Source organism: Channa argus, chromosome 4 (assembly GCF_033026475.1).
Source record: "Channa argus isolate prfri chromosome 4, Channa argus male v1.0, whole genome shotgun sequence".
Lineage (NCBI taxonomy): Eukaryota > Metazoa > Chordata > Actinopteri > Anabantiformes > Channidae > Channa > Channa argus.
The window spans coordinates 246,786-274,761 of NC_090200.1; the positions used below are offsets into that span (position 1 = coordinate 246,786).

Genomic DNA, 27,976 nt, shown 5'->3' on the forward strand with positions numbered 1-27,976 from the left:
CAGATTTGGGACTGGCACAAGAAGACACTGGCTTGTGCCCCCTTGCGGTTGCATTCTCACACAAACAACAACAAGAATAATTCAAGTTAATGCTGCTAAATATAAATTTACAAGCTACAGTAATGAATCATAGTATTGCTCACCAATTTTTTTTTGGCTTCATTGTTAAATAAATAACAGCACAGTGAAAAAAAGGTGTGTGTGATAATAATCACAAATACGACATTTCAGTTTCGGTATCAGCAGGGGTGGCCAACCAGTCAGAGACTAAGAGCCACATTTTTTACTGTGTTACTGCAAAGAGCCACATCATGGGCAAACATGAACATCACCCCCTCCCTTCCTCACACACACACAGACCTCTGCTCAGCCAGATTTATTGTAAAAGTCACACACCAACATGATAATGACAGAAATTGACTCCTACAGTACTAAGACCACAGGCCAGTCATTTTCAACAATGAACATTGTGTGCACTGTCTCACACACACAAACTCAAACAAAAATATAATAATTCACAATAGCATGTTTCTTTTACTATGCATGTTGCTTAGTGGGACTTCTGGCATTCATTGCCTTGCACCAGGTCAGGCAGCATTTTTAACTTACCCTGCAGGGTCAGGTTCAATCTGTCCAAGTGACACAGGATGTCGACCAAAAAAGTCAGATCCATAATATACTCGAGGTCCAAGAGCTCGGGATAGTCCTTGTCTTTCTCTTTCATGAACAGTTTCACGGCATCTAAAAGCTCAAAGAAGCTAGAGAGTACGCGGCCTTTTGACAGCCACCTCACAGTTCAGTGCAGCGGCAGTTCACCTGGAAGCCCTTGGTCCAGCTCAGCGATGAGATTCTTGAATTGCCTGTGGTTAAGTGCATGTGTGCGGATGTAGTTTACGATTTCCATCACAGGCTTCATGACATTTTCTAAATTCAATGATTTAGACACGAGTTGCTCCATGTGGATGATGCAGTGGAAATTCCCAAACTTGGGAAATGTTTGGTCGGCTATGCACAGCCCCACAAACCCGTTCACAGATCCGATCATGGCTGGCGCTCCATCCGTGGCTATTGCAATTAGTTTCGGTTTGGGCAGATTTGCTTTCGCAAATGCAGCCATCATGGTTTCTTTCACATCTATGCCACGGGTTCTGTCTTTTAATGGTACAATATCAAGGAGTTCTTCTTTCATCATACAATTGTTTGACACAGAGCGTGCAAATATTGCCAACTGAGGCTTGTCATGTATGTCACAACTCTTATCCAATGCGACACTAAAATACTCACATGCTTGAAGGTCAGAGTGCAACTGTGATTCAATAGCCGTGTTAATGTCCGATATTCTGTGTTCAACAGTGTGGCGGGACAGTTGAATGTCTGATATCATTCGTTTTAGTTTGTCGTTTTGAGGAGACAAGATTTCAACAATGTCACTGAGTCATTTTTTAACGAACTCCCGCTCATTGTGTGGCTTTTTAGCCCGCGCAATGTTCCAAGCCAGTAGATACAATGCAAATGTTACGGTCTCTGAGTGCTTCGTGAATTTTTGGAAAAACTGTATCTGCTTTTCTGCCTGACTTTTCAAACTTGTTTTTGCGAAGTTCAGTCCCTTTTGGAAATTCCTGGTTGATCTTAGCATGGAGTGAGCTGAAGTGGCGCTGAAGATTTGAAGCTTTGAAATGCACTAATGACGCCTGACATATAAGGCAGAATGGTTTGTTATTACGTTCAACAAAAAAATATAAAACTCTGCCACTCTGTTTAAACGTCCTGTGTTCATCTTCATATTTTCGTTTTGCTGTGCATTTTTTCCTGCCATTTTGAGAGCGAACTTTACAAAAATTGTTCACTCAAATGATCCTGCCCCTACTGGGAAACTTTTCGGTATTTTCATCTCACGCACATGCGCATTTGACGAAAATACCGTAATGAACTGAACATGCACATAAAAACAAACAAAAAAAAAACACAAACTTTGATGCAAGAGCAAAGAGCCGCATGCGGCTCGGGAGCCGTGGGTTGGCCAGGCCTGTTTTAGTGCATTGTAATTGATAAATCCTGACCTGAGAGTCTCCAGTTGACAGTGTGAACTCTTCAGTCCATTAGAGAGTAATTTCACTCCTGAATCCTGCAGGTTGTTGTTACTCAGGTCCAGTTCTCTCAGACTAGAGGACTTGGAGCTGAGAACTGAGGACAGAGCTTCACAGCTTCTCTCTGAGAGGTGACAGATAATAAGTCTGTAGAGACAATAGCGATCCAGAATTAACTTTAAATGTTAAAGGTTTGAAAACAGGCAGAATGAACCTCAAAATACAGCTCATAACATCTAAATATAAGACAAATTTCTCAATAAACAGAACAGAAATGTAACAGTTTATAATGTTTAAATTAGAAATAAGGTCAAATCCCGACATGTAACTTAAACTGTGTATTGCATGGATTTCTCAGTATTAGTCAGATTTCACATTTGGTAAATTCCTAAATTAACTTAAAATGTACTATATCATCCTCTGACCTGAGAGTCTCCAGTTTACAGTGAGGAATCTTCAGCCCAGCAGAGAGCAGCATCAAACCTGAATCCTGCAGGTTGTTGTAACTCAGGTTTAGATCAACTAGACTTGAGGAACAAGACTTGAGAACTGAGGAAAGAGCTTCACAGCTTTGCTCTGAGAGTTTACAGCCACTCAGTCTGTAGAGACGCATAAAAAAGGTACATACATAACTTTTTATTTTCCTATTAAAAAGATAAAAATTATTTTATATAACAGTGGAAACTATCTATGTACTTACAGAGCTTTTTTTGAGACTTTGACCACTGTCAACAGCTTGAGAAAAGCCTCCTCTGAAGCAGAATATTTTTTCAGGTCAAACACATCCAGATCTTTGTCTGATGACAGTAAGATGAAGACCAGAGCTGACCACTGAGCAGGGGAAAGTTTATCTGTGGAGAGATTTTCAGATCTCAGGGACTCTTGGATGTCCTCCAACAGAGAAGGATCATTCAGTTCGTTCAGACAGTGGAAAAGGTTGACGCTTTTCTCTGCAGATAGTTTGAAATTCATCTTCTTTTTAATGTACTCAACTATTTCCCTATTGGTCTTTGAGTTATTTTCGGTCAGAGAGAACAGACCTCGTAAGAGACTCTGATTGGATTGTAGTGAAAGACCCAGAAGGAAGCGAAGGAACAAGTCCAGGTGTCCATTTGGACTCTCTAAGGTCATGTCCACAGCACTCTGGTACAAGTGTGTCTCTGTAGAATTGTGTTCACCTTTGTTTGGTTTGTTTTCATTGGTGTCGGTAAATCTTTCTGGGTTTGATTCTTTTCCTGACATCAGATTGATTCCAGAGTTGAAGAAAGTCAGATGTACATAAAGACCAGACAGAAACTCCTGAACACTCAGATGGACGAAGCAGAACACCTTCTCCTGGTACAGTCCTCTCTCCTTTATAAAGATCTGTGTCAACACTCCTGAGTACACTGAGGCTGCTCTGATATCGATGCCACACTCTGTCAGGTCTGATTCATAGAAGATCAGGTTTCCTTTCTGCAGCTGCTCAAAAGCCAGTTTTCCCAGAGACTCAATCATCTTCCTGCTCTCTGGACTCCAGTGTCGATCTGTCTCAGCTCCTCCATTATACTTGATGTTTTTCAGTTTGGTCTGAACCATCAGGAAGTGGATGTACATCTCAGTCAGGGTCTTGGGCAGCTCTCCTCCCTCTCTGGTTTTCAACACATCCTCCAGAACTGTAGCAGTGATCCAGCAGAAAACTGGGATGTGGCACATGATGTGGAGGCTTCGTGATGTCTTGATGTGGGAGATGATTCTGCTGGCCTGCTCCTCATCTCTGAATCTCTTCCTGAAGTACTCCTCCTTCTGTAGGTCATTGAACCCTCTGACCTCTGTCAACATGTCAACACACTCAGGAGGGATCTGATTGGCTGCTGCAGGTCGTGTGGTGATCCAGAGGTGAGCAGAGGGAAGGAGGTTCCCCGTGATGAGGTTTGTCAGCAGCACATCCACTGAGGTGGACTCTGTAAAATCAGTCAGGATCTCATTCTTGTGGAAGTCCAGAGGAAGTCGACACTCATCCAGACCATCAAAGATGAACACAACCTGGAACTCTTCAAACCTGCAGATTCCTTTGGTTTCAGGAAAGAAGAGATGAACAAGTTCCACCAAGCTGAACTTTTTCTCTTTCAGCACATTCAGCTCTCTGAAAGTCAATGGAAATGTGAAGTGTATGTCCTGGTTGGCTTTGTCTTCAGCCCAGTCCAGAGTGAACTTCTGTGTTAAGACTGTTTTCCCAATGCCAGCCACTCCCTTTGTCATAACTGTTCTGTTTCGTCGATATCTTCCACATGAGGCTTTAAAGATGTCTTCTTGTCTGATTGTTGTTTCTGGTCTGACTGGTTTCCTGGATAGTATTTCAATCTGTCTGACCTCATGTTCATCATTGACCTCTCCAGTCCCTCCCTCTGTGATGTAGAGCTCTGTGTAGATCTGATTCAGAAGGGTTGGGTTTCCTGCTTTAGTGATGCCCTCAAACAAACACTGGAACTTCTGCTTCAGGTTAGATTTAACTTTATGTTGGCAACTTGCAAAAGAAGTTCCTGAATGAAAACACACACATCAGATCAAGTAGATCAATAATCAAAACATGAAAATTTATTTTCCCTATTAAATACGCAAACATATTTCCTTCAACACATTAACACATCAGTAAATTTCTCCTCTTACTGCTGTGCAGACAGTCAGCTAGCTCCTCCTGCTTCATTCTCCTCAGGAAGTTCACTGTGATCTTCAGAAACGACTCTCTGCTGCTCCTCCTTTGCTCTTCCTCCTCACCATCCAACACCTCCTCATCCTCCCTCTGACTCTCTGAGTCCAGATTACCCAGAATGCTCAGACTCTTCTGGATCTTCTTCAGCTCGTTCTTCACAAAAGTAACAATGTTGTCCTCCAGCAGCTGGAACAGAAAACTACATGAATGACACAATCCAAGTAAAACCATGGAGCCAAACATCCAATCCATGTTGGACAGACTGACAATCCACTGTTGTGAAAAGTGCAGAATGGACAATATTGTGGACATAACAGATGGAAAAGTAGTAGTTGTACATGTACAGACCATAAATATGGAGTCCAGGTGTTTTTGATGCTGCTGGGCAGACTGACCACTGAGAACCTCTGCGCTCTGCTGGTCCACTCTGTGGAGTAATCAGGAAGAATGAGCTCACATTATGTCTGTCCACAAAGAGACAAACACAAGGTAAAGGTCTATTAAGTGATGTGTCCATGAAGTGGACAGTGAATCAGAGACTCCCTGTAGTGGTAAAAGTTTACTGGCCTTGCTGATCCCACTGTGAATCAAAGCTCAGTCTGCAGCTGGTTGTGGGTTTCAGCTCAGTTTTCTATCTCTTCACTAGGTTTGGTTTAGTCCTAACAGCTCTGACAAGCTAAAAGAAAGCATCTAGAACCAGTGCTTTTATGTGAGAGTTATGGTTCTTTGAATAAGGACCAATCAATCAATCCTGACTCATTGTTGGGCACATTTTACATCTTACAATGAAATTTGAACTCTGCATTTAACCCATTCCCCTCAGTGCCCGAGAGCCTAGTGTCTTGTTGAAAGACACTCCTGGTACATGAGCTGGGATTTGATTCTGCAGACTTATGCATCCCAGCCTGATGCTCTACCCAAGGATCCACCGGGCCAATGATTAGTCAGCTGTGTGAAGGTGAGATAGTGGGCGGGGTCTAAACGTGAACTTTTTCAAGTCAAGTCAAGTCAAGTGGCTTTTATTGTCATTTCTACTACGCACAGTGGTACACACTACACAGTAGAAACGACATAACGTTCCTCCAGAACCAAGGTGCTACAAAACAACACAAGCTATGTAAAGTGCATCGAGTGCAACCTAGTGCAAACAGTGCAGACGAAAAACAGTACAGACAGACAGTGTAGACAGACACTGTGAGCTATATACATGAACATCCAAGGAGGAATGAAACAGGTAGTGAACTAGTCTTAGTGTAAACAACTGTAAAATTCAAGATGGTGATTTATTATCCTTCTAAGAGGACTAATTCTCATGTTAGGTCATATTTTGGTTTTATAAAACTGCTGAAGGAAACTTCACTGAAGATGGTCGCTCTGTCTGCAGAACATGCAGAAAGACAAATCGCTGTATTTCTTACTTTACAGTGAATTAAAATGAGTTGACTTTTATCTCAATGTCATTGTTTGTCTAATTTGTAAAGAGCTTTTCAGTAATGTAACTGAAGCTGTGTGTAATATAATGAAAACACTAATGATAATAATAGTTACGATAATATATTTGCTAATTCCTCTGATTTCAGTTCGAACATTTTCAGCACATTTTAGTAACAACAGTGACAAAACTGATCATCGTGATCATTTTGATCATTATAATCTTAATTTCGCATTTTCATATATTTTCATCTGTACAACTCAGATCAATTCTGTCAATATTTTTCAAAAGGTAATGAGTAAAAATGAGACACATCGTCTCTGTATTTAAAGTTCTTTCCTAACAATGGCCAAACTTCACCTCCATCTCCATCTGTGTGGAAGTTTACAATAGATAGAAACAGTTTGGATTTCAGATGAGGAATGAAAACATTTGTACAAATTGATTTCAAGAATATTTCAAATTAGCTTACATTTGATCAGCAGATAAAACTCGTTCTTTAAAATCAGTAAAAAAGTCTTTTGACCGATCGCTCTTGAAGGACAGACAGCTGGGTTCAGGAGAATCTGGTCTCTGCTGCTGAGTCCTGAAACAATAAGAGAACAAACTCATAAAACGTGTTAAACATTGGGATCAAAGCAACAAATAAATTTTAAAGTGTCATTTTCTATCAGCAAATAATCAAAAATTAAGGGAAAAATTCAAGTCATTTATTAAGGACACTTGTTTTAGAGTCCAAGTTTTCATATAGGTTTGATATTATTAAATGAGCCTATGCCAATTATGTCAAAGCAAAGTTCATATTTACTATAATTTAAATTAAGTTCTTTTACAGTCATAGGACTTTTAAACAAGCATCTCAACAGATGTTAGATAACAGACAAAAGGTCAATTAAATCTTTTTCAATTTTGTCTCCATTAAATTGTACAAAACTCAGCTGTTACAGTCAGTTACAGCTTACATCTTATCAGCAGACGGAGGAAGTATTTTAAAATCAGTAAAAAAGTCTTTTGACCGCTCGCTCTTGAAGGACAGACAACTGGGTTCATGGGACAGTGGTCTCTCGTGCTTGATTCTACAACAAAATCAGCACAGAAAGCCATGTAATGATGGTGGAGAAATAGTTGGTGCTCTGACACGAGTAGAGTTAATTTTAACAATTAGTAAATGGTCAAATAAACATAGTCTAACAATGTGGCTACTGATGAAAAATACTGCTAAAACATCTCAATCTGTAGATACAATTTAATTATGCTTTTTAAAAAGCTTTTAATGGGAACATTAGCAACACATAACATTTAGATAACTCACTTTTTGCCATATGATTGGCTTTCCTTGAAAAAGATACCAAAATCCATTGACTGGTCACTTTTTATGGACACACAGCTGGGTTCAGGTCCAGGTCCAGCAGAGTCTGGTCTGTGCAGCTTCTCTGGTCTTGAACACAACACAGACAGAGGTCAGAATGTGAATAATGATGGTGGAGTGATTGTTGGTGCTGAGCTCTGACATGGAGAAGAGTCATGGACAGTTAGAGATCCTCATCTCACCTTTGAGCTTTGGTCTGGCTCTCAGGTTCCCCACACAGAGTGGTTTTAGAGGGAGGGAATTCTTCCTCTCTGTCCTCACACTGATCCATGCTGCTGAATTCACACACACTTTCTACCTTCCTGTGGAGAGGAAACACACATCCTTCAAGCTGCCAGCAGCTGCTGCACTTTTACTTATTCTAATCTCTGACAGAAACAAACATGGACACAGCAGCTCATCAGTTGTTGTTCGTCAGATTGTGAGTTAGTTTAACAGGTGAGCAGCAGATTTGTTCTGTTTCTAGTGGAACAAACTAACAACAGGAACAGAGTCATTACAGAGGAAAACTCTGAATAATCTCACTTCCTTTACTTTTACATGGAGTAAATAAAGTGCATCAGGATAGAGAAAGTGAAAGTAAAGTTTAAGCAGGGAGCCACCTGAGGGGGTGTTCCCCAGTCCTGGATCGGGACCTTAGTGAAGATCCTGTTTGACTTTAGTCTTCATTAGTTCAATTAACAGAATAAAAGTCAAAGAATCAAAGTAAAATAACTTAGTCGCTTCAAACAAAGACATGAAGAAGAAGATTCTCCACTTCACACCTGCAGACACAGGTGAACTGTTTCCTGGTATGAGTCAGAGCTCCACCTGGAAAAGAGGCAGGAAACAGGAGCAGATTTTCACAATAAGACTTCCTGTAGAAAATGACTTAATGAAACAAGCTGCAAGTGGGACTGAAGTTATTTCACATCAAAGCTCCAACATTACAACAGTTACAATAATTTCACTGACAATAAAAGCTGATGATTTCTACAAATGTTATTTTATTATAAAATAACCAAACTGTTTTTTATGAATCGACACGTTTGTGATAATTATCAGCAAAGTGTAATGAAGAAAATCATTGAAATCATTCAAACCATTTCTTAGTTATTTGGTGGTGATAAAAACACAATATTAAGTTATTTTAACTATTATGTGATGATGTTTAAAATCATCTCCAGCTGATGTGACGTTCACTGACTCTCAGATATGCTGTGAAATGTGAAACTGGTTCAGAATTCAGATCAGTTTCTTCTAGAAATGGAGAATGCGGGACTTTCTAGCACTGTGATGTCCAGTAACAGAGTACATGAGCAGTGACAGGTGTCCACATGATCCCTGAGACAGGAGGACAGGTTACAGCAAGTAGAACCAGTTTCAGTCCAAATGGACACGCTTGAAGAACTGTCACTTCATCTTTTAAATTACTGATAGTTTTTCTATTTAAACTGTGGAATAAAAACAGTTTAGCTTCATAAAGTAGCAGCACAGACACAGACAGAAATAAGTCTTTAAAAAGAGTTCTTATAAGTCTATGTGTAATATATGTTCACACTGTGAACGACCAGAGGTAAAAGCAGCTTTCAAAGCAGGTCACATGGTTTATTTTCAGCGTATTAATGAACAGAAATTCATGACACATGACTACGCCCATTTTTCTGGATTTCATCACAAACACCCTGAGCCCCCAGCAGCTCCATGTAGCTCTGCTTGGTCTAAAAACATCTCCTGCTTCACTCCAAACATCCTGCAGCAACAAAGTCCACAAACTTTGAAGAAGATTCTCCAGTACAAAGCTGCACACACAGGTGAGCTGTTTGTGGACACAGACACAGACCAGTGCTGTTTGCACTATTTCTCTTTGCAATGAGCTTCATTTAAAAAACACAAAGGTTTGCTGTGAGTCCCACACGTGGTTTAACACAGACTGCTCCATCTGCTCCTGTGGATCTTCACCCTCTCACACACATGGATCTGTTCTGTGGCTGATCTCAGATCTGATGATGTGAATCTCTGATGAGCTGGGACTCACACTAAAAGTGAAAGGATACAGTAGCATCAGTGTGTCCTGTTTTCTCTGCAAGACGTCTGTCTCATTGGGACAAAGTGAGGTAACTTAAAAGAGGAGCAGGATCTGCTCTGTAGCTTTGTGCTTCACAGTCAAGTCGTAATTGTTGTGAGTCATAATCCCTGAAACACTGCGAGTAGTTTCTAAAAACGAGGCTCTTGCTTTGTAAAACTAAACTTGGGTCCTGAAGTTTAGACACACAGGAACTTTCAGTTGGTTGGAAACATTTCTGTCACTGAGCATTTCACATTATTTTTCCTGATTTTAATCTGTATTAATTTAGACAAATATAAAGTACTGATGTTCACTACTAATTTAACTGCAGTTGTTAATATAAAACATTTGTCTTTTTTCCCTACTCCTCCATAAATGAAAATAAGGAAAATAAGATGGATAGTCACAGAGTTAAATGAGTCCGATGCTATTGTCTTCTTCAATGTTTCCCTCTGGTGGAACCGAAACTACAACTAAAATTCAATGAATCTTTTATCATTTACATAAGGATTTATGATAAAATAAACTATATGATTTTTATTATTTTAAATAATGTATACAACTTATTTTTTTATGTGTAAAATGTGTAAATATCGTATTTATGCCACAATACATATTTTTTATGTGTACTTGTAAGTGTAGCTCTGTTGTAGTTGACACTTCTCACATTAGACATGTGAGAAGTGATTGTATCTCTGTCGGGTTTCCCATGTTGGAAAATGATCAGTACGACCTTCGCAGAACCATGGTTTCATCTGTAGCTCTAGCTTCGTCTGGTCTCTTCTGCAGAGGTACCATAGAAAACAAACTGTCACTGTAACAGTGTGCAACCACAAGTACATGTACCATCTTCAGGATCTGAAGCTGAACTTGTAAAGTGCAGACAGCATATCAAGGAGATCATCACCTCCCAATAACTTGTTATATGTTTCAACAATGGCTGGTCTGGGAACCATTATGTGAGTTTTGGATTTGCGATTCCAGCGTTTGTTCGATAACCACTGGCATCATGCTAAAGGGGAAAAATCATCATGCCACAATTCTGAATTACTAGAGCAGAAGCTTTAATGTTTACTAGGTTTGGAATATCAGACTGTAATTAGTCACAATGGACTTTACTACAGTTCCCATGAGTTCAGAGCTTTCGCTCATGCATGAGACTATGAGCTTCTTACAAGCAGCCCACTTTACCCCCAGAGTAACAGCTTTGCTAAAAAGACTGTTCAGACAGCCAGAGCCCTCATGGAAAAGATCTGATGCTAAACAAACGCCCGAGATTCACCACCAGTCGGTTCACGTTTCTAATCGATTTTCCCCACTCAGCGACACACCCGCTGAGAAACCAACTCTGGTATTTGGCAGCTCTATAGTCAGAAACGTGAAGTTAGAGACTCCAGTGGCCATAGTCAAATGCCTCCCTGGGGCCAGAACGGGCAATGTTGAATCATATTTGAAACTCCTGGTTAAAGATAAACGTAAATACGGTAAGATTATTATTCATGTGGGAGTTAATGGCGCCCGATTACGCAAATCGGAGGTCACTAAAATGAATGTTGAATCGGTGTGTAACTTTGCCAAAACAATGTCGGACTCCGTAGTTTTCTCTGGACCCCTGCCAAATCTGACCAGTGACCACATGAGGACCCGCATGTCCTCATTCAACCGCTGGCTGTCTAATTGGTGCTATGTGGGCTACATAGACAATTGGAAACGTTTTGGGGGAAAACCTAGGCTGATTAGGAGAGATGGCATCCATCCTACTTCAGATGGTGCAGCTTTCTCATCCAGAAATATGGCTGGTCTTATTAGACATGTAGCTCTGCTTGACAATCCAGAGTTGAGCCTAGGATGCAGAGATCCAGTCCTACACGCCTCTCTGCAGTGTCCTTACAACCGTCACCCCCCCACAACTCTCACATACCTATGGAGACTGTGTCTGTTCCCCAGCCAACTAAATTACATAAACTAAAAACGACAACAAGAGGAGTTAATCATGATAACCTAATAAATGTTAAGACTACTCCTCTTAAAGAACAAAACCCCAAAACTATTAAATGTGTATTATTAAATATCAGATCTCTCTCTTCTAAATCTCTGTTAGTAAATGACTTAATAAATGATCATAAATTCAATTTATTTTGTCTCACTGAAACTTGGTTGCAGCAGGAAGAATATGTCAGTTTAAATGAGTCATATTAATTATCACGTTCCTAGAAGCACAGACTAAGGTGGAGGAGTAGCAGCAATCTTCCATTCTAGCTTATCAATAAACTCTAGACCTGAACATAGTTATAACTCCTTTGAGAGTCTGACTCTTAGCCTTTCACACCCAAACTGGAAAACTCAAAAAAACACTATTATTTGTTATCGTGTACCGTCCTCCAGTCCCTTATTCAGAGTTTTTGATTGAATTTTCTGATTTTCTATCTGATTTAGTGCTTAGTACAGATAAAGTCATTATAGTGGGTGACTTTAACATTCATGTAGATGCTGACAGTAACTGCCTGAGCACTGCGTTTAATTCATTATTAGATTCAATTGGTTTTTCCCAAAATGTAAATAAACCCACTCACTGTTTTAGTCACACATTAGACCTTGTCCTTACATATGGAATTGAAGCGGATAATTTACCAATATTTCCTCACAACTCTGTTCTGTCTGACCATTTTTTAATAACATTTGAATTTACAATAATGGACTATACAGCAGTTAGTAAAAAAAAAAAATCCACTATAGCAGGTGCTTGAGTATAAAAGCTGTTTACAAATTTTAAGAAATTATTCTTTCTTCATTTGCTTCACCATATGTTAATACATTGGAAAGTAGCCACCTTAATGTTACTCCTGCACAAGTTGTTTATCTTGTTGACAATTCTGCAGCCTCACTACGTACAATACACGATAGTGTTGCCCCTCTGAAAAAGAAGGCAGTAAACCAGAAGAGGCGATCTCCATGGTATAGTTCGCAAAAACTTAACTTCCCTTAACTTTGAGCAGCAATGAATTCATGAGTTTCTTCTTAAATAAAATTGTAGCTATTAGAGAAAGAGTTCACCCCCAAATATTACAGATAGATCTTCACATACAACAATGCATCGATAAGGCCCCAATCCCTCTTAGACTGCTTTTTACCCATAGATCTCGCTGAGCTAACTTCAATTATTACTTCATCTAAATTAACAACCTAGACCCTATTCCAACTAGACTGCTCAAGGAAGCTTTACCCTTAATATATATGTTCGTATTAGATATTATCAATCTATCTTTTGAAACAGGCTATGTACCACAGGCCTATAAGGTAGCTGTAATTAAACCACTACTTAAAAAACCCAGGTGTTTTAGCCAATTACAGACCAATATCTAATTTCCCCTTTATTTCTAAAATAATTGAAAAAGTAGTTGCAAAACAATTATGTGACCACCTTTACAGGAATAATTTGTATGAAGACTTTCACTCAGGATTTAGAGTTCATCATAGTACAGAAACAGCACTGGTAAAAGTCACCTACGATCGCCTCATGGCCTCAGATAATGGACTAGTCTCTATACTTGTTCTGTTAGATCTTAGTGCTGCATTTGATACCATTGATCTACATTTTATTACAGGGATTGGAACATGAAATTGGGATTAAAGGAACTGCACTAGGTTGGTTTAAATCTTATCTATCTGATAGACTTGTTGTTCATGTTAATGATGAATCCTTCATGCACACAAACGTTAGCTATGGAGTTCCACAAGGCTCTGTGTTAGGACCAATACTTTTTACTTTATATATGTCTCCTTTAGGCAACATTATTAGAAAGCACTCCGTAATTTCCACTGCTATGCTGATGATACCCAGCGATATTTATCTATGGAACCAGATGAAAATAATCAGTTAATCAAGCTTCAAGCCTACAAGACATAAAGGCCTGGATGTCCCACATTTATTTATTTCTAAACTCAGACAAAACTGAAGTCATAGTATTTGGGCCGAAAAATCTCAGAAATATGATGTCTAACCATATCGTTACTCTAGATCGCATAAGTCTGGTCTCCAGCACTACTGCAAGGAACCTTGGAGTTATTTGTGAGCAGGATTTGTCCTTTACCTTACATATAAAACAAATCTCTAGAACATCCTTCTTCCACCTACGGAACATTGCCAAAATTAGGAGCATCCTGTCTCAAAGTGATGCCAAAAACTGGTACATGCATTTGTTACTTCAAGGTTGGACTACTGTAATTCCCTACTTTCAGGATGCCCCAGTAACTCCCTTAAGATCCTGCAATTAATCCAAAATGCTGCAGCAAGACTGCTGACTTGAACTAGCAAGAGAGATCATATTTCACCTTCACTAGCTTCTCTCCATTGGCTTCCCATTAAATCTAGAATAGAATTTAAAACCCTGCTTCTTACATATAAAGCTCTGAATGGTCAGGCTCCATCATATATAGAAGACCTCATAGCATCATATCATCCCAGTAGACCACTTTGATCTCAGATTGCAAGCCTACTTGTGGTTGCCAGAATTTCCAAATGTAGCTATCAAGTTCTTCTCCTGTTAAACCAGCTCCCAGTTCAGATTCAGGAAGCAGACACCCTCTCTACTTTTAAGTCTAGGCTTAAAACCTTCCTCTTTGATAAAGCTTATAGTTAGCTATAGTTATGCTGCTATAGGCTTAGTCTGCTGGGGGACCCACCCCAACCCTCAGATGCACTGAGCTCCTTTCCTCCTCCTGTCACTCTCCTCTCCTCTCACCCCACAATTGTCACCACTGCATGACATTAACTCTGTGTGTTTTCTCTTGTAGTTGTCTGTCTCCCTCTCACTGTCCCTTTCTGCAGGTGTCCCTGGCTTTGAAGCTGTGTGCCTTCCAGTGTGCAGCTACTGGTAATACCAACCTGCCCAATGTTTTGTTGTTGCTTTTGTTGCTCTGTTCTTTTCTCTCTTCACTTTCCACTTACCCCAACCGGTCAAGGCAGATGGCCGCCCACCCTGAGCCAGATTCTGCTGGAGGTTTCTTCCGTTAAAGGGGGTTTTTCCTCTCCACTGTTGCCTAGGGCTTGCTCAAGGGGGAATTGTTGGGTTCTCTCTATACATCTTTATAATCTTGACTTTATTCTGTAAAGTGCCTTGAGATGACTTTGTTGTGAATTGGCCCTATATAAATAAAGTTGAATTGAATCTTTGTTGAGTCATCAGTGATTATAAACAACCTTTATACCAGTGTATCAACCTTTAGAGGGATATCAACCTTCACGATATAAACTCAGCATTCAACATTTTCTTGATAAAATTTGTCTGACAAACATGGAACACAGGTACCTAACATGGAATAAGGTATCTCACCTTGAACAGGTGAGTGTAACAGAAAGTATTTGACAAGTATATGACACCTACTTCAAAGACAGCACTTAAACTAGAAACTGGATGAGACAGAGCTGTCTGCGTAAATCCAATATAACAATGTCCAGACATAAAGAACTCTGCTACCTCTAAATGTAACTAATGTGAGGCATCTGAGGATTATTTCAGAAAGAGGACAGACTTCATCAGATCCACTATCTACCAACTAAATAAGCCCTTAATATTTTAAGAAGCGTCTAATAAACAGTGAAGTCACATTCAACAGTTTTGACTTGGTTGATCCTGAAATGTTCAGAAAACCTTATCAAAACAAAACTAAAGACGTACTTCATTTGAGGGTTAGAAATAACGTCTTTACTGTATTTTATTGTGTCTCTGTGGATTAATGATAAAATGTTTTACTTTCTTTTAAACATGATAACCACAGTCTCTGATCTCACTGAGCTGGAAACTTATTACACATTAACATGAATTATGATCCTTCATAAACAAGTTGAGTATCAAAGTCCAGACTGAAGTACAGTACAGTATCTGTAGCAGGACCTCCTAACAGGACTCTAGTTTTGTAGTTTTATTCTGAATCTGTTGAATGTTGGTAACAAAGCTGCAGTTCCTGATGAAGACATACACTGACTGTCAGTCTTCAGCCCTCAACAAAACACAGTCTCTGCCTCTAAAGTTACCAAGGTGGATTCTGAAGGATTTGTTCTAGAGACTTTTTCTTCTCTTCTCAATGTCACACACAACAACTAAGATCAGTCTGTTTGTGATTATGAGGAAACTTCAGATACTGGAAAGAATCCAATTTGAACTTACTCAGCTTCTTGTCTCTGCAGCTCTCTACTTTCTGGACCAGCTCTGTTACTGGTTCCACTTCTTCACCAGTGGTCTGTGTCTGCAGGCTGCTGTCCCTCTGAAATACTGAAATCAGATCTGAAGCTGCTGCACATTTTTTTGACTTTATGATCATCAATGATTAACCCACAGCAGCTTCCTGCTCTGACTCCACCACAGTTATAAAGCTGAGGACAAACAAACGTCCTGATCTCCAACCAACACAAACTATTTCCTTTATTTTGAAGGGAACAGTCTACTGGGTCCAGGCAGATCAGGCAGTGGCAGCTCGTCCAACAAGCCCAAATTAATCCTGTTACCGTGGCCGATGCTGGTGAAATCACATCAGCTCCCAGACACTTTCTCCCTTCATCTGTCAGCTGACAACAGATCCTTGATCATTTCAGATTTAACTGTTGGACTGAGAATGATACTGAAGATCAATATCATGAGTAAATTACTGATTCTGCAGGATGCGCCGTTTATCTCTGCAGTCTAATAACTTAACCACTGTAGGAAAACATGGACACAATCGAGCAGAAAATCAAAGCCTAGATTCACTTCTTTTTTTTTTATTAATTTTTAATCACAAACTCTGAAACAGAAGGTGTTAACTGTGATCTAGGGAAGCCAAGACAGTCATTTGTGTGTCATTGTGTGCACCTATTTTCCTGAGATAATAAGACAAATATCCCTTCCTCACGAGATGACAGAAAGACACCAGCATCCATGGCCGTTCTCAGCTCGTATGGAGCAGATTGACTGAATACTAATGATACTGGAAGGCTGGAGTCAAAGAGAACAAACAGGAGAAAGAAGCAGAAATGTTGGTTCACCCTCAGCAGTGGGAGAACATCTGTGTAGGAGTCAGAAAACAGCAGCTTCCCACATGTGGACAGAAAACTGATGCTGACTTTTATTCCTGCTAATACGAATTTTCAGTCTGATACGTCTGCAGCCTCAAAGTGTTGGAGAGAAACTTTCTGCTCAGGACAAATGTTCAGCTCAGACTAGAATCAGGTTAAAACTCATTTGGTGTGTTTCATTGGGGCTGACGCATCCTGAAATATTGCAGCAAAGGAACAAATATTTCCTCTGAATATTAAGAGTAAACTCTTTGACAGTAACAACAAAAGCAACCAGAGCAAAAGCAAAAGCACCTCTGCCTTTGGGTCCAGATCAGCCTACAGTTGCGACAAGTACATATTAAACAAATACCCGACATTAATACATCCTGCTTATGATGGTTATAAAGCAGTGCTGCATTAGAAAGCTTTTGGCTTAGCAGATTGTACCTAACACACACGACCTGCCAAGTCCTTAAGAATTTAAATATTAAATCGATTTGTAAAATTTTGACTCTCTATGCTACCACAGTGGATTTCAATTCAATTCAACTTTATTTATATAGCGCCAATTCACAACAAAGTCATCTCAGGGCACTTTACAGAATAAAGTCAAGATTTTAAAGATATATAAAGAGAACCCAACAATTCCCCCTGGAGCAAGCCATAGGCAACAGTGGAGAGGAAAAACTCCCTTTAACGGAAGAAACCTCCAGCAGAACCAGGCTCAGGGTGGACGGCCATCTGCCTCGATCGGTTGGGGTGAGTGGAAAGGGGAGAGAGAAAAGAACAGAGCAACAAAAAGCAATAACAAAACATCGGGCAGATTGGTAGGACCAGTAGCTGCACGCTGGAAGACACACAGCTTCAAAGCCGGGGGACACCTGCAGAAAGGGACAGAGAGAGGGGGACAGAGGAGGACAAAGACAACTACGGGAGAGAACACACAGAGTTAATGACATACAGTGGTGACAATTGCTGGATGAGAGGAGAGGAGAGATGGTCAAGAGGAGGAAAGGAGCTCAGTGCATTGGGGGGTGGGTCCCCCAGCAGTCTAAGCCTATGGCAGCATAACTATAACTAACTATATGCTTTATTAAAGAGGAAGGTTTTAAGCTTAGACTTAAAAGTAGAGAGGGTGTCTGCTTCCCGAATCTGAACTGGGAGCTGGTTCCACAAGAGAGGAGCTTGATAGCTAAAGGCTCTACCTCCCATTCTACTTTTGGAAATTCTGGGAACCACAAGTAGGCCTGCATTCTGAGAGCGAAGTGGTCTACTGGGATGATATGGTGCTATGAGGTCTTCTATATATGATGGAGCCTGACCATTCAGAGCTTTATATGTAAGAAGCAGGGTTTTAAATTCTATTCTAAATTTAATGGGAAGCCAATGGAGAGAAGCTAGTGAAGGTGAAATATGATCTCTCTTGCTAGTTCCAGTCAGCACTCTTGCTGCAACATTTTGGATTAATTGCAGGCTCTTTAGGGAGTTACTGGGGCATCCTGAAAGTAGGGAATTACAGTAGTCCAACCTAGAGGTAACAAATGCATGGACCAGTTTTTCGGCATCACTTTGAGACAGTATGCTCCTAATTTTGGCAATGTTCCGTAGGTGGAAGAAGGCTGTTCTAGAGATTTGTTTTATATGTGACTTAAAGGACAGATCCTGATCAAAAATAACTCCAAGGTTCCTTGCAGTAGTACTGGAGGCCAGACTTATGCCATCTAGGGTAACAATATGGTTGGACATCATATCTCTGATATTTTTGGGCCCAAATACTATGACTTCAGTTTTGTCTGAGTTTAAAAGTAAAAAATTGTGGGACATCCAGGCCTTGATGTCTTGTAGGCATGCTTGAAGCTTTATTAACTGATTATTTTCATCTGGTTCCATAGATAAATATAGCTGGGTATCATCAGCATAACAGTGGAAATTTATGGAGTGTTTTCTAATAATGTTGCCTAAAGGAGACATATATAAAGTAAAAAGTATTGGTCCTAACACAGAGCCTTGTGGAACTCCATAGCTAACCTTTGTGTGCATGGAGGATTCATCATTAACATGAACAAATTGAAATCTATCAGACAGATAGGATTTAAACCAACCTAGTGCAGTTCCTGTAATTCCAATTTCATGTTCCAGTCTCTGTAATAAAATGTTATGATCAATGGTATCAAATGCGGCACTAAGATCTAACAGAACAAGTATAGAGATGAGTCCATTATCTGAGGCCATGAGAAGATCGTTGGTGACTTTTACCAGTGCTGTTTCTGTACTATGATGAACTCTAAATCCTGACTGAAACTCTTCATACAAATTATTCCTATGAAGGTGATCACATAATTGTTTTGCGACTACTTTTTCAATTATTTTAGAAATAAAGGGGAGATTAGATATTGGTCTGTAATTGGCTAAAACACCTGGGTCAAGACAGGGTTTTTTAAGTAATGGTTTAATTACAGCTACCTTATAGGCCTGTGGTACATAGCCTGTTTCTAAAGATAGATTGATGATATCTAATATGAACGTATCTATTAAGGGTAAAGCTTCCTTGAGCAGCTTAGTTGGAATAGGGTCTAGCAGACAGGTTGTTGGTTTAGATGAGGTAATAATTGAAGTTAGCTCAGAGAGATCTATGGGTAAAAAGCAGTCTAACAGGGAGTGGGGCCTTATCCATGATTCTAGCACTGCTGTACATGAAGATCTATCTGTAATTTTTGGGGGGAGGATCTGGTGAATACTTTCTCTAATAGCTACAATTTTATTCATAAAGAAGGTCATGAAGTCATTGCTGCTCAAAGTTAAGGGAATAGTAGGCTCAACAGAACTATGGCTCTTAGTCAGCCTGGCTACAGTGCTGAACAGAAACCGGGGGTTGTTCTTGTTTTCTTCTATTAATGATGAATAATATGCTGTTCTGGCATCACTGAGAGCTTTTTTGTACGTTTTTAAACTATTTTTCCAGGCTAAATGAGATTCTTCTAACTTTCTGGAACGCCACTTCCTTTCTAACTTTCGTGTTTCCTGTTTTAAGTTGCGTGTTTGTGAACTATACCATGGAGATCGCCTCTGCTGATTTACTGCCTATGTTTAATTTAATAATTTTCCTAATGGAGAGAAAAATTCTAAGTTAAGAAAGTACTGCAGAAAATTAGTAAACTGCCCAACATAAGTCAGCTATTTATTCAGTAAAGCAAATCTGATGTTCATTTCTCAAGTCAACTTTATTTACTTTTGTAGAATTTTAGCAAATTAAGATGCTTCACATCAGAATCAATATTATAAAATGAAATCAACATCACTGTCAAGGTGACCCCTGCTGGCTTTATAATCTGTTCCTCATAAGTATCTTCTGTCGTCTGTCCTCAGTTTAGCAAAAACTCCTCTGAAAATAATCATTAATAGACAGAAAAAGGATAAGAAAACATTTAAACAGTTTGATGAATCCTGACCTGAGAGTCTCCAGTTTACAGTGTGGACTCTTCAGTCCATCAGAGTGTAATTTCACTCTTGAATCCTGCAAGTTGTTGTTACTCAGGTCCAGTTCTCTCAGACTAAAGGACTTGCAGCTGAGAACTGAGGACAGAGCTTCACAGCTACTCTGAGAGGTTACAGCCACTCAGTCTGAAAAGGAAATTAAAGAATAAGAAAATCATGTGATATCAATTTTCCCGTATTGAAAAAACATAGGGATATTTTATGAGCAAAATCAAATTATCTGTTTACTTACACAGCTCTCTTGGAAACTTTGACCACTGGCAAAAGCCTCGGAAGAGCCTCCTCTGAAGCAGATTTTTGTTTTGTTTTTTCAGGTCAAACACGTCCAGATCTTTTTCTGATGACAGTAAGATGAAGAGCAGAGCTGACCCCTGAGCAGGAGACAGTTTCTCTGTGGAGAGACTTCCTGATCTCAGGTACTGTTGAATCTACTCCACTAGAGAACAATCATTCAGTTCATTCAGACAGTGGAACAGGTTGATGCTTTGCTCTGCACAAAGATTCTCACTGATCTTTTTGATGTACTGGACTGTTTCTTAATTGGTCTGTGAGTCACTTCTTGTCAGATGTTGTAACAGATTTTGATCGGTCTGCAGTGTAAGAGCCGAGAGGAATCGGAGGAACAAGTTTAGTTGTCCATTTGGTAGAACTTTCTCTCTGCAGCTTGATCTTGTGACAGCAGATTGATTCCAGAGTTGAAGAATGTCAGATGGACATGAAGACCAGCCAGAAACTCCTGAACACTCTTTGATGGACAAAGCAGAACACCTTGTCCTGGTACATTCCCCTCTCCTCTATAAAGATCTGTGTGAACACTCCTGAGTACACTGAGGCTGCTCTGATATCAATGCCACACTCGGTCAGATCTGATTCATAGAAGATCAGGTTTCCTTTCTGCACCTGCTCAAAAGACATTTTTCCCAGAGACTCAATCATCTTCTTGCTTTCTGGACTCCAGTGTCGATCTGTCTTAGCTCCTCCATACTTGACAATCTTCAGTTTGGTCTGAACTACAAGGAAGTGGATGTACATCTCAGTCAGGGTCTTGGGCAGCTCTCCTCCCTCATCCTCCAGAACTGTAGCAGTGATCCAGCAGAAGACTGGGATGTTGCACATGATGTGGAGGCTATGTGACTCTGGTGGACTCTGTAGTCCACCAGACTACTTATCGACACTTATCCAGACCGTCAAAGATGAACACAACCTGGAACTCTTCAAACCTGCAGATTCCTGTGGTTTCAGGAAAGAAGAGATGAACAAGTTCCACCAAGCTGAACTTGTTCTCTTTCAGCACATTCACCTCTTTGAAAGTCAATGGAAATGTGAACTGTATGTCCTGGTTGGCTTTGTATTCAGGCCAGTCCAGAGTGAACTTCTGTGTTAAGACTGTTTTCCCAATGCCAGGCACTCCCTTTGTCATCACTGTTCTGATTGGTCCAGCTCTTCCAGGTGAGGCTTTAAAGATGTCTTCATGTCTGATTGTTGTTTCTGGTCTGAATGGTTTCCTGGATGCTGTTTCAGTCTGTCTGACTTCATGTTCATCATTGACCTCTCCAGTCCCTCCCTCTGTGATGTAGAGCTCTGTGTAGATCTGATTCAGAAGAACTGGGTTTCCTTCTTTAGTGATACCCTCAAACACACACTAGAATTTCTTTTTCAGGTTAGATTTGAGTTTACTCTGACCAACTGGGACAAATGCTACTAAACGAAAACATACCAAAATACACTAATCACAAAAAGTTAGGGATATTTGAGTTTCGGGGGAACTGAAATAGATTTTCTCTAAATGTTTTAATGCACATCTCCAACTGTTCAATGTTTCAGTACTTATTGCATACTGTTCTCCAATACATGTTAAATTGTCCTTGAGCAAAAATACTGAAGTTGCTCTGATATGTTTCTCTCACTTGCCAGTCACTTTGGCTAAAAGTGTGTTATTGTTACATGTAGTATGAACTGTCCTCTCAAAATCATTACTAAATTTAATATTATATTCTGGAATAGAACTTTAATACTTTAGACAGGTAGAAACACATGACATGCAGAATCGTTCATTAATAAACACCAGTGTTATTTGCAGGTCTGGATGCCCAGAATCTGGCTTTTAAAAGCAAAATATTGTTATTTTTAAAATCGACTCAACTTAACACGTGTTTGTTCCACTTCTCAAGAATCACATCAGAACAACTTACTGTGTATCAAATGAATGTTGTTTAAAATCAGTAATAATATCCTTTGACCAGTCACTCTTCAAGGACACAGAGCTGGGTCCGGTTCAGGTTCAGGTCCAGCAGAATCTGGTTTGTGCAGCTTCTCTGGTCTTGAACACAACACAGACAGAGGTCAGATTGTGAATAATGATGGTGGAGTGATTTTTGATGCTGTGCTCTGACATGGAGAAGAGTCATGGACAGTTAGAGATCCTCATCTCACCTTTGAGCTTTGGTCTGGCTCTCAGGTTCCCCACACAGAGTGGTTTTAGAGGGAGGGTCTCCCTCCTCTCTGTCCTCACACTGATCCATGCTGCTGAATTCACACACACTTTCTACCTTCCTGTGGAGAGAAAACACACATCCTGCATCTGCATATCAACTCCAATCCTCCTCTCCATCATTTCTCCTTCTTCTCTGCTTCACATCAGTGCCAGCTGAATGCAGTCAGAGGAAGCTGCCATGAGCTGCTCCACTTCTACCATCGGCCACTAGATGGAGGCAGGAACATTTACACTGAAACACATAATTCTAAGTGTATGTGTTAGAAAGTTCTCATATTAAAAAAACATTATCAACAATCAACAGGATCAAGAGTTTCTGCAGCTGAATCTGAGACAAAGGAGGTTAAGATTCTTTAAAAACTTAAATCCTCAAAATCAACCACTTTACTGAATCAGTCCAGTCAAAACAAGGCTGCGTAATATGACCATAATTTCATATTTTAATAAAAATAATTGTCATGTTGGAGCCCATTTCCTCTGTATTCAATAAAATAAACACATGTAAAAGTCCTGTCTATTACTACAGTTTAAATTAAATGCTTGATAAATAAAAGCTACTTACTCATATTTGATTGTTTTTCTCCTTTATTTATAACCTTTGTGCAAATTTTCAGTTTGGCCTGTAATAAACTAAATGTGCTGTGGACAAATGCTTCTTCACACATGTGAGCCTGGTTTGGTTTTTAGAACTTGACAGTACTTCTGTAGTGTCCCGTCTTCCTACACCTTCTGTCTCCTCCCTTCATTCATACTCTGACATAATTATAAATAAATATAAAACACCTCCATTTTACTTATCTGACTGTGATCAAACATGCACAGTGTTAACTCAAGTAGCCATGTGTGATGAGGAAACTTGTTTTACTGAAAAAATGGTGCAGAGAATTTGAATTTAACACCATTTCCTTTTAAATGTACTGGACCTATACACTGAGCAAGATTTTTAAATAAACCTTAAAACTCACACAGCTTCACATGATTAGTGAATCAGACTGAAATTACAGTACAAACTGATTTTTATTGTCTGCTGCCATAGATTGTTAAACTTTAACACCGATGAGAGAGTTGATATACAGCTGGTCAACACTCACAGGGAGCAACTAAGTTAGGGTTCAGTGTCTTGCTTAAGGAGACTTTGACATGTGACTGGAAGAGGCAGGGATTGAACCAACAACTGTAGAATTGGTGGAGGACCGCTCTACCTTCCTGTGCCATGTCACCTTTCAATATCTTGCCTGACCAACACAAACCCCTCTTAAATAGTCCAGCAAACTTCCCGTTGTTGTTGATAGTATCTCTTTAATGCTTTTAATGTATTTTCTTTTCTATGCATCTTGAAATGACACTCTGTCACTCTTCTGTATATTTATTACACTGAAACACAAGGTGACGGAGTGTCTCAAGGTATAGACTCACAGTTTCCAGTTGGATAATAATAATAATAATAATAATAATAATAATAATAATAATAATAATAATAATAATAATAATAATAATAATACCTTTTATTTATAGACGAATTATTAATAAACTTCACTGTACTTGTGTCCTGTTGATAACCTGGTGATTAATCTCTCTGACCTTCTGTTTGCCCCAGGAAGATTCTTGTTCTCTACTTTGAGATGTGCAGAAAATTACTTAATTTACATTTTCCTTAACACAGTTAAAAAATAAATGAAAAGGAAAAATAAAAATAATATTAAAATGAAATGTGAAAGTGAAACTATTACCAGTCCTCATCTGCCCGTTGGCAGCTGTCACCATGACAACATGAATGATTAGTGTATATTGATCCTCATTATCAGTGTGAATCGTGTTGGCCACATCTCATTGTTATGTGGTTGTGTAGTGAGTTAGTGAGAGCAGTGGAGGGCAGTAAGTCATTTGGTCATTCCTCCATAAGTCGGTTTAGAAAGAATCAAGATTTCCCCACATCTGATGAACATTAGAGCTAAAGTACAGTAGTAAATACGATTATTATGAATAACCAGGGTTGTAAATATCACTAAGGAAACTGCCTTTAGGTTTAAGGTAAATTCATTTCTGCATAAGCATGGACTTTGTTTAACAGCACATATTGTCAGATCTAAGGTCAGTGCTCTGCAGGCTACACACATACACAGTCCCTCTGATCCACTGAATGACTTCCTGTTTTCTGCTGCTGCTGGACTGAAAGATTGAAAACTGCCTCTTTTGTTTTTGGCTGTGGTAATAACAGGAGCCCTGGTCCACACTCTGCTTCCCAGGAAACACACACACACACACACACACACACACACACACACACACACACACACACACACACACACACACACACACACACACACACACACACACACACACACACACACACACACACACACACACACACACACTCTGAAGCCCTGCAGTGATGTGAGGCTGACACAGTGGAGGTTTAATCAACAAATATAATGAGTCGTGTCCGTCTAACTCCAGTGAGACATAACTTTGTTTTTGACCAAGCACCAGTTAAAACAGTTTCAGTTAAGTGTAATAAAAAATGTTAGTGTTCCTGTTGCAGCAGACTCTCTGTTTCAGACTGTACAGATGTGTGGATCATCACCTTGTGTTTTATACAAACTTACCTAAGCAATGACTCATCGGTCAGCTGGGATATTCTAAAAAACAAATTCTACAGATGTTTTTTTTGCTTAGTTTCATGTTGGGTTGGAGGCTCAAAGGTCTTATAATGATTTATTGACAGATGGCAGAACCCTTTGTGGATTTTATGGTGGAGATGGTTTATAGATGTTATCCGTTTCTGAATATCTCAGCTAATGGTTCTATGACTCTCAGATACTGTTGTGGCTGTTTCTTTAAAGATGTTTTAAAAGTTACTGTCATTCTTTTTAATGCTGGAAAACTAAACAAGACACATTTCAGCTTGTTAACAGCTGGTTTTCCGGTCTGAAACAAACTGTAACTATGCGTTTCTGGTCTCAACAGGCCACTGTTATGAACCACTGTTTGGTGGGTGAAGTGCTGAGCTGCAAAGGCAAAACGCTTTAATGATGATTTATGACTTGTTTTTGAGTTTAACTGTTGTTGTTAGATAAGCAGTTTCTCCTGTAGATAACGTTTGATTTCCAGCCTTAATTCTTTCCTTCCTTCTTTTCCTGCTGCAGCTTAATTACAGAGCACAAATTTGGTCCTTTTGGTTTCAGTGATGGTAATTCTATCTGTTTATCAGAGACTCAGCCGAACACTGTCACCTATAATCAGCTTCTGCAGCAGAAAGATCATCAGCAGCCTCCAGAAGAGACATTATTTTGATGAAGTTTGTTCTTGTTTACAGCTCTGTAGTCTACTATCCCAGTATCAGATTACAGATGTTTGTGCCCACACCCACAGGCTGGGACCAATTCACGACTCTCCACACTGCTGTAAAATAAACTACTACAATAACAACACACTCCCTTCATGTGAGTGAATATAGGTGAGGATGACGCACATCGTGTCATTCAGGCAGCTCCGTCTTCCATCAGCTCTGTCCCCTGAGCATCACAACTCGAGTGAATGACCCTGATCAAAAGGATCCTTCGTGTCAGTTTAACTGTCAGCGTGCCAGCTGAGCATCTGACAAACACATCACGGTTTCCTGCAGAGTAGGTAGAGATGACAATTTCCCACCGTAAGACAATCACATGCTGCTGGAAGAAACCAGCAGGGACCTGCTGTGCATCCTGGACTGGGTCTGTGCGGGGCCCTGGGTTTATCACTGTTGGCAGGACGAGCTGAGTGTGGCAACAGTTTAACAATAAGAGGATGAGGGGGTCCATTTCCACTGGGGCCACAAGAAGAAGCTCTGTGGATAAACCCTGGACCAGGTTCCTCCAACCACCACTCTATTGTCCCAGAAAGGAAACGGGCAATTAAAGAGGATGTAGTCAGTGTGATCTTGATCCAAGTCTCTCATGTCTGGGTATCTGGGAGTGTGAGTGTGTTTTAACATGACTGTGGGGACCCAGATCAGTCCTCCTAAAGCAGTATTCACACGGTCTGTGGAAGGTGGTGCAAAACCTGGTGCATGTCACATTTACACCATTAACACAGACATAGGCAACTTGATGGCCCCACACAAGCCTGTCCTGGGGGCCGCGCACCAGTTACTTTTTAGATCACTGCATGCTACCATCCACCTGCTAGTAGGTGATTGGCTCTGATCAGATAACCAGAGTGTTTCTAAAGGCCAAAACCAACTCACACGCTGCAAGTTATTTACACAAAGAACTGTGATGTTCTGGCTGCAATGTTCAGTTCCTCCTCCATCTTCTTGTAGGTCAACCTGCTGCTGTAGGCTGTTCCCACAGTGCCTGAAGAGTCAGATTGTTGAAGACGGTGCAGACGCACCTGCAGAAAAAGTGTTCCTGCCCTAACTCTGTCTGCTGGGAATCAATGTCAACACACATGAACTAAAGAAGGTCTTTCATCAACATAGTGGTGACAGCAGTGATATATTTCTGCTAAGAATAACCACATATTCATGTTTGTCTTGGGACACTCACTGCTTCTGTTAAAATGTATCTTTAAAACAAGGGAATGAAAGAGCTCAGCTACTGCCTGACAGTCTAAACTGAGGGAGGGGATCAGACAGTTTGGATAATGGTCTTTAAGTTTACTGAAATATTTTGGTAAAACTGGTCATGGTTTCTCTGTGTTTGGGTCACGCTGTGCTGATTGGGGACCGATGTGGACTAACCCCTGCTGCAGGCAGACTCCCTTGTGATAAAGAACGGATTGTTAAAGCAGAACAACAGAAGCTCTCAGCCGCGCCAGGAAGCGGTAGAGGAGCCAATCACATGCCGCAAAGAGCCACACCAGCACCCGTGGACTTATGCTGAGCTGCTGGAGCTTCACATATCTGTTAACTGGTTAAAGATTTTGTTGGTCAGATCATAAATTGTGGTGGACATCACTGTGTAAAACATGCTGGTGGGGTGATTTCAGGGTCCTGGCTCTGATTGTGGGCTGTGCTGTCAGGCTGATGTGACACGTGCTCACAAACCGAGCTGTCAGGATGAGGAAATAACGTCTCACATTCAAACACAGATGGGGTGGGGGAGACACTGACCACAGCTGTACTGTACAAGTGCACTGATCTTGTTGACATATGACTCAAAGCTCTATTCCTCAGGAGTCAGACACACAGCTTTAAACAGTGGGCGCAAATTCAACTTTAACTTCATTGTAAAACATAAAGCCCTACATTCCTACGGTAACTAACTATTAAACTGCTGAATGCTCTATTAATGGACTGCACTATGGAGAGAAGAAGTCAGAGTCAGGCCAGAGACTCTGATGTTTTT

The 27,976-nt window shown here is 40.1% G+C and overlaps 2 protein-coding genes across 2 annotated transcripts in view; both read right to left on the bottom strand.

The window, feature by feature from the left end:
- The window catches only part of LOC137125121 (uncharacterized), a 48,578-nt gene extending 30,841 nt beyond the window's left edge, over positions 1-17,737 (bottom strand). Inside the window, exons 1-11 of the mRNA XM_067500108.1 lie at positions 15,795-17,737; positions 8,345-8,390; positions 7,763-7,882; positions 7,524-7,649; positions 7,174-7,287; positions 6,684-6,797; positions 5,128-5,206; positions 4,737-4,965; positions 2,788-4,609; positions 2,513-2,686; positions 2,061-2,234 (exon numbers count right to left, since the gene is read on the bottom strand). Coding sequence (XP_067356209.1) covers positions 2,061-2,234; positions 2,513-2,686; positions 2,788-4,609; positions 4,737-4,965; positions 5,128-5,206; positions 6,684-6,797; positions 7,174-7,287; positions 7,524-7,649; positions 7,763-7,882; positions 8,345-8,390; positions 15,795-15,948 — 3,152 coding nt within the window. The 5' untranslated portion in view covers positions 15,949-17,737. The remainder of the gene's footprint in view (positions 1-2,060; positions 2,235-2,512; positions 2,687-2,787; positions 4,610-4,736; positions 4,966-5,127; positions 5,207-6,683; positions 6,798-7,173; positions 7,288-7,523; positions 7,650-7,762; positions 7,883-8,344; positions 8,391-15,794) is intronic.
- A 2,735-nt stretch (positions 17,738-20,472) lies between these two features.
- LOC137125572 (protein NLRC3-like) lies at positions 20,473-23,797 on the bottom strand. Its single transcript, XM_067501235.1, has 2 exons — positions 22,589-23,797; positions 20,473-22,475 (listed from the first exon to the last, which is right to left on the bottom strand). Exon 2 carries the CDS (start codon positions 21,269-21,271, stop codon positions 20,861-20,863), a length of 411 nt encoding a protein of 136 aa, XP_067357336.1. The 5' UTR covers positions 21,272-22,475; positions 22,589-23,797; the 3' UTR covers positions 20,473-20,860.
- Between the last annotated feature and the right edge of the window lie 4,179 nt (positions 23,798-27,976).

Coding starts and splice junctions, on each gene's coding strand:
- LOC137125572 (XM_067501235.1), bottom strand. CDS start 21,271: ATGTGCAACATCCCAGTCTTCTGCTGGATCACTGCTACAGTTCTGGAG.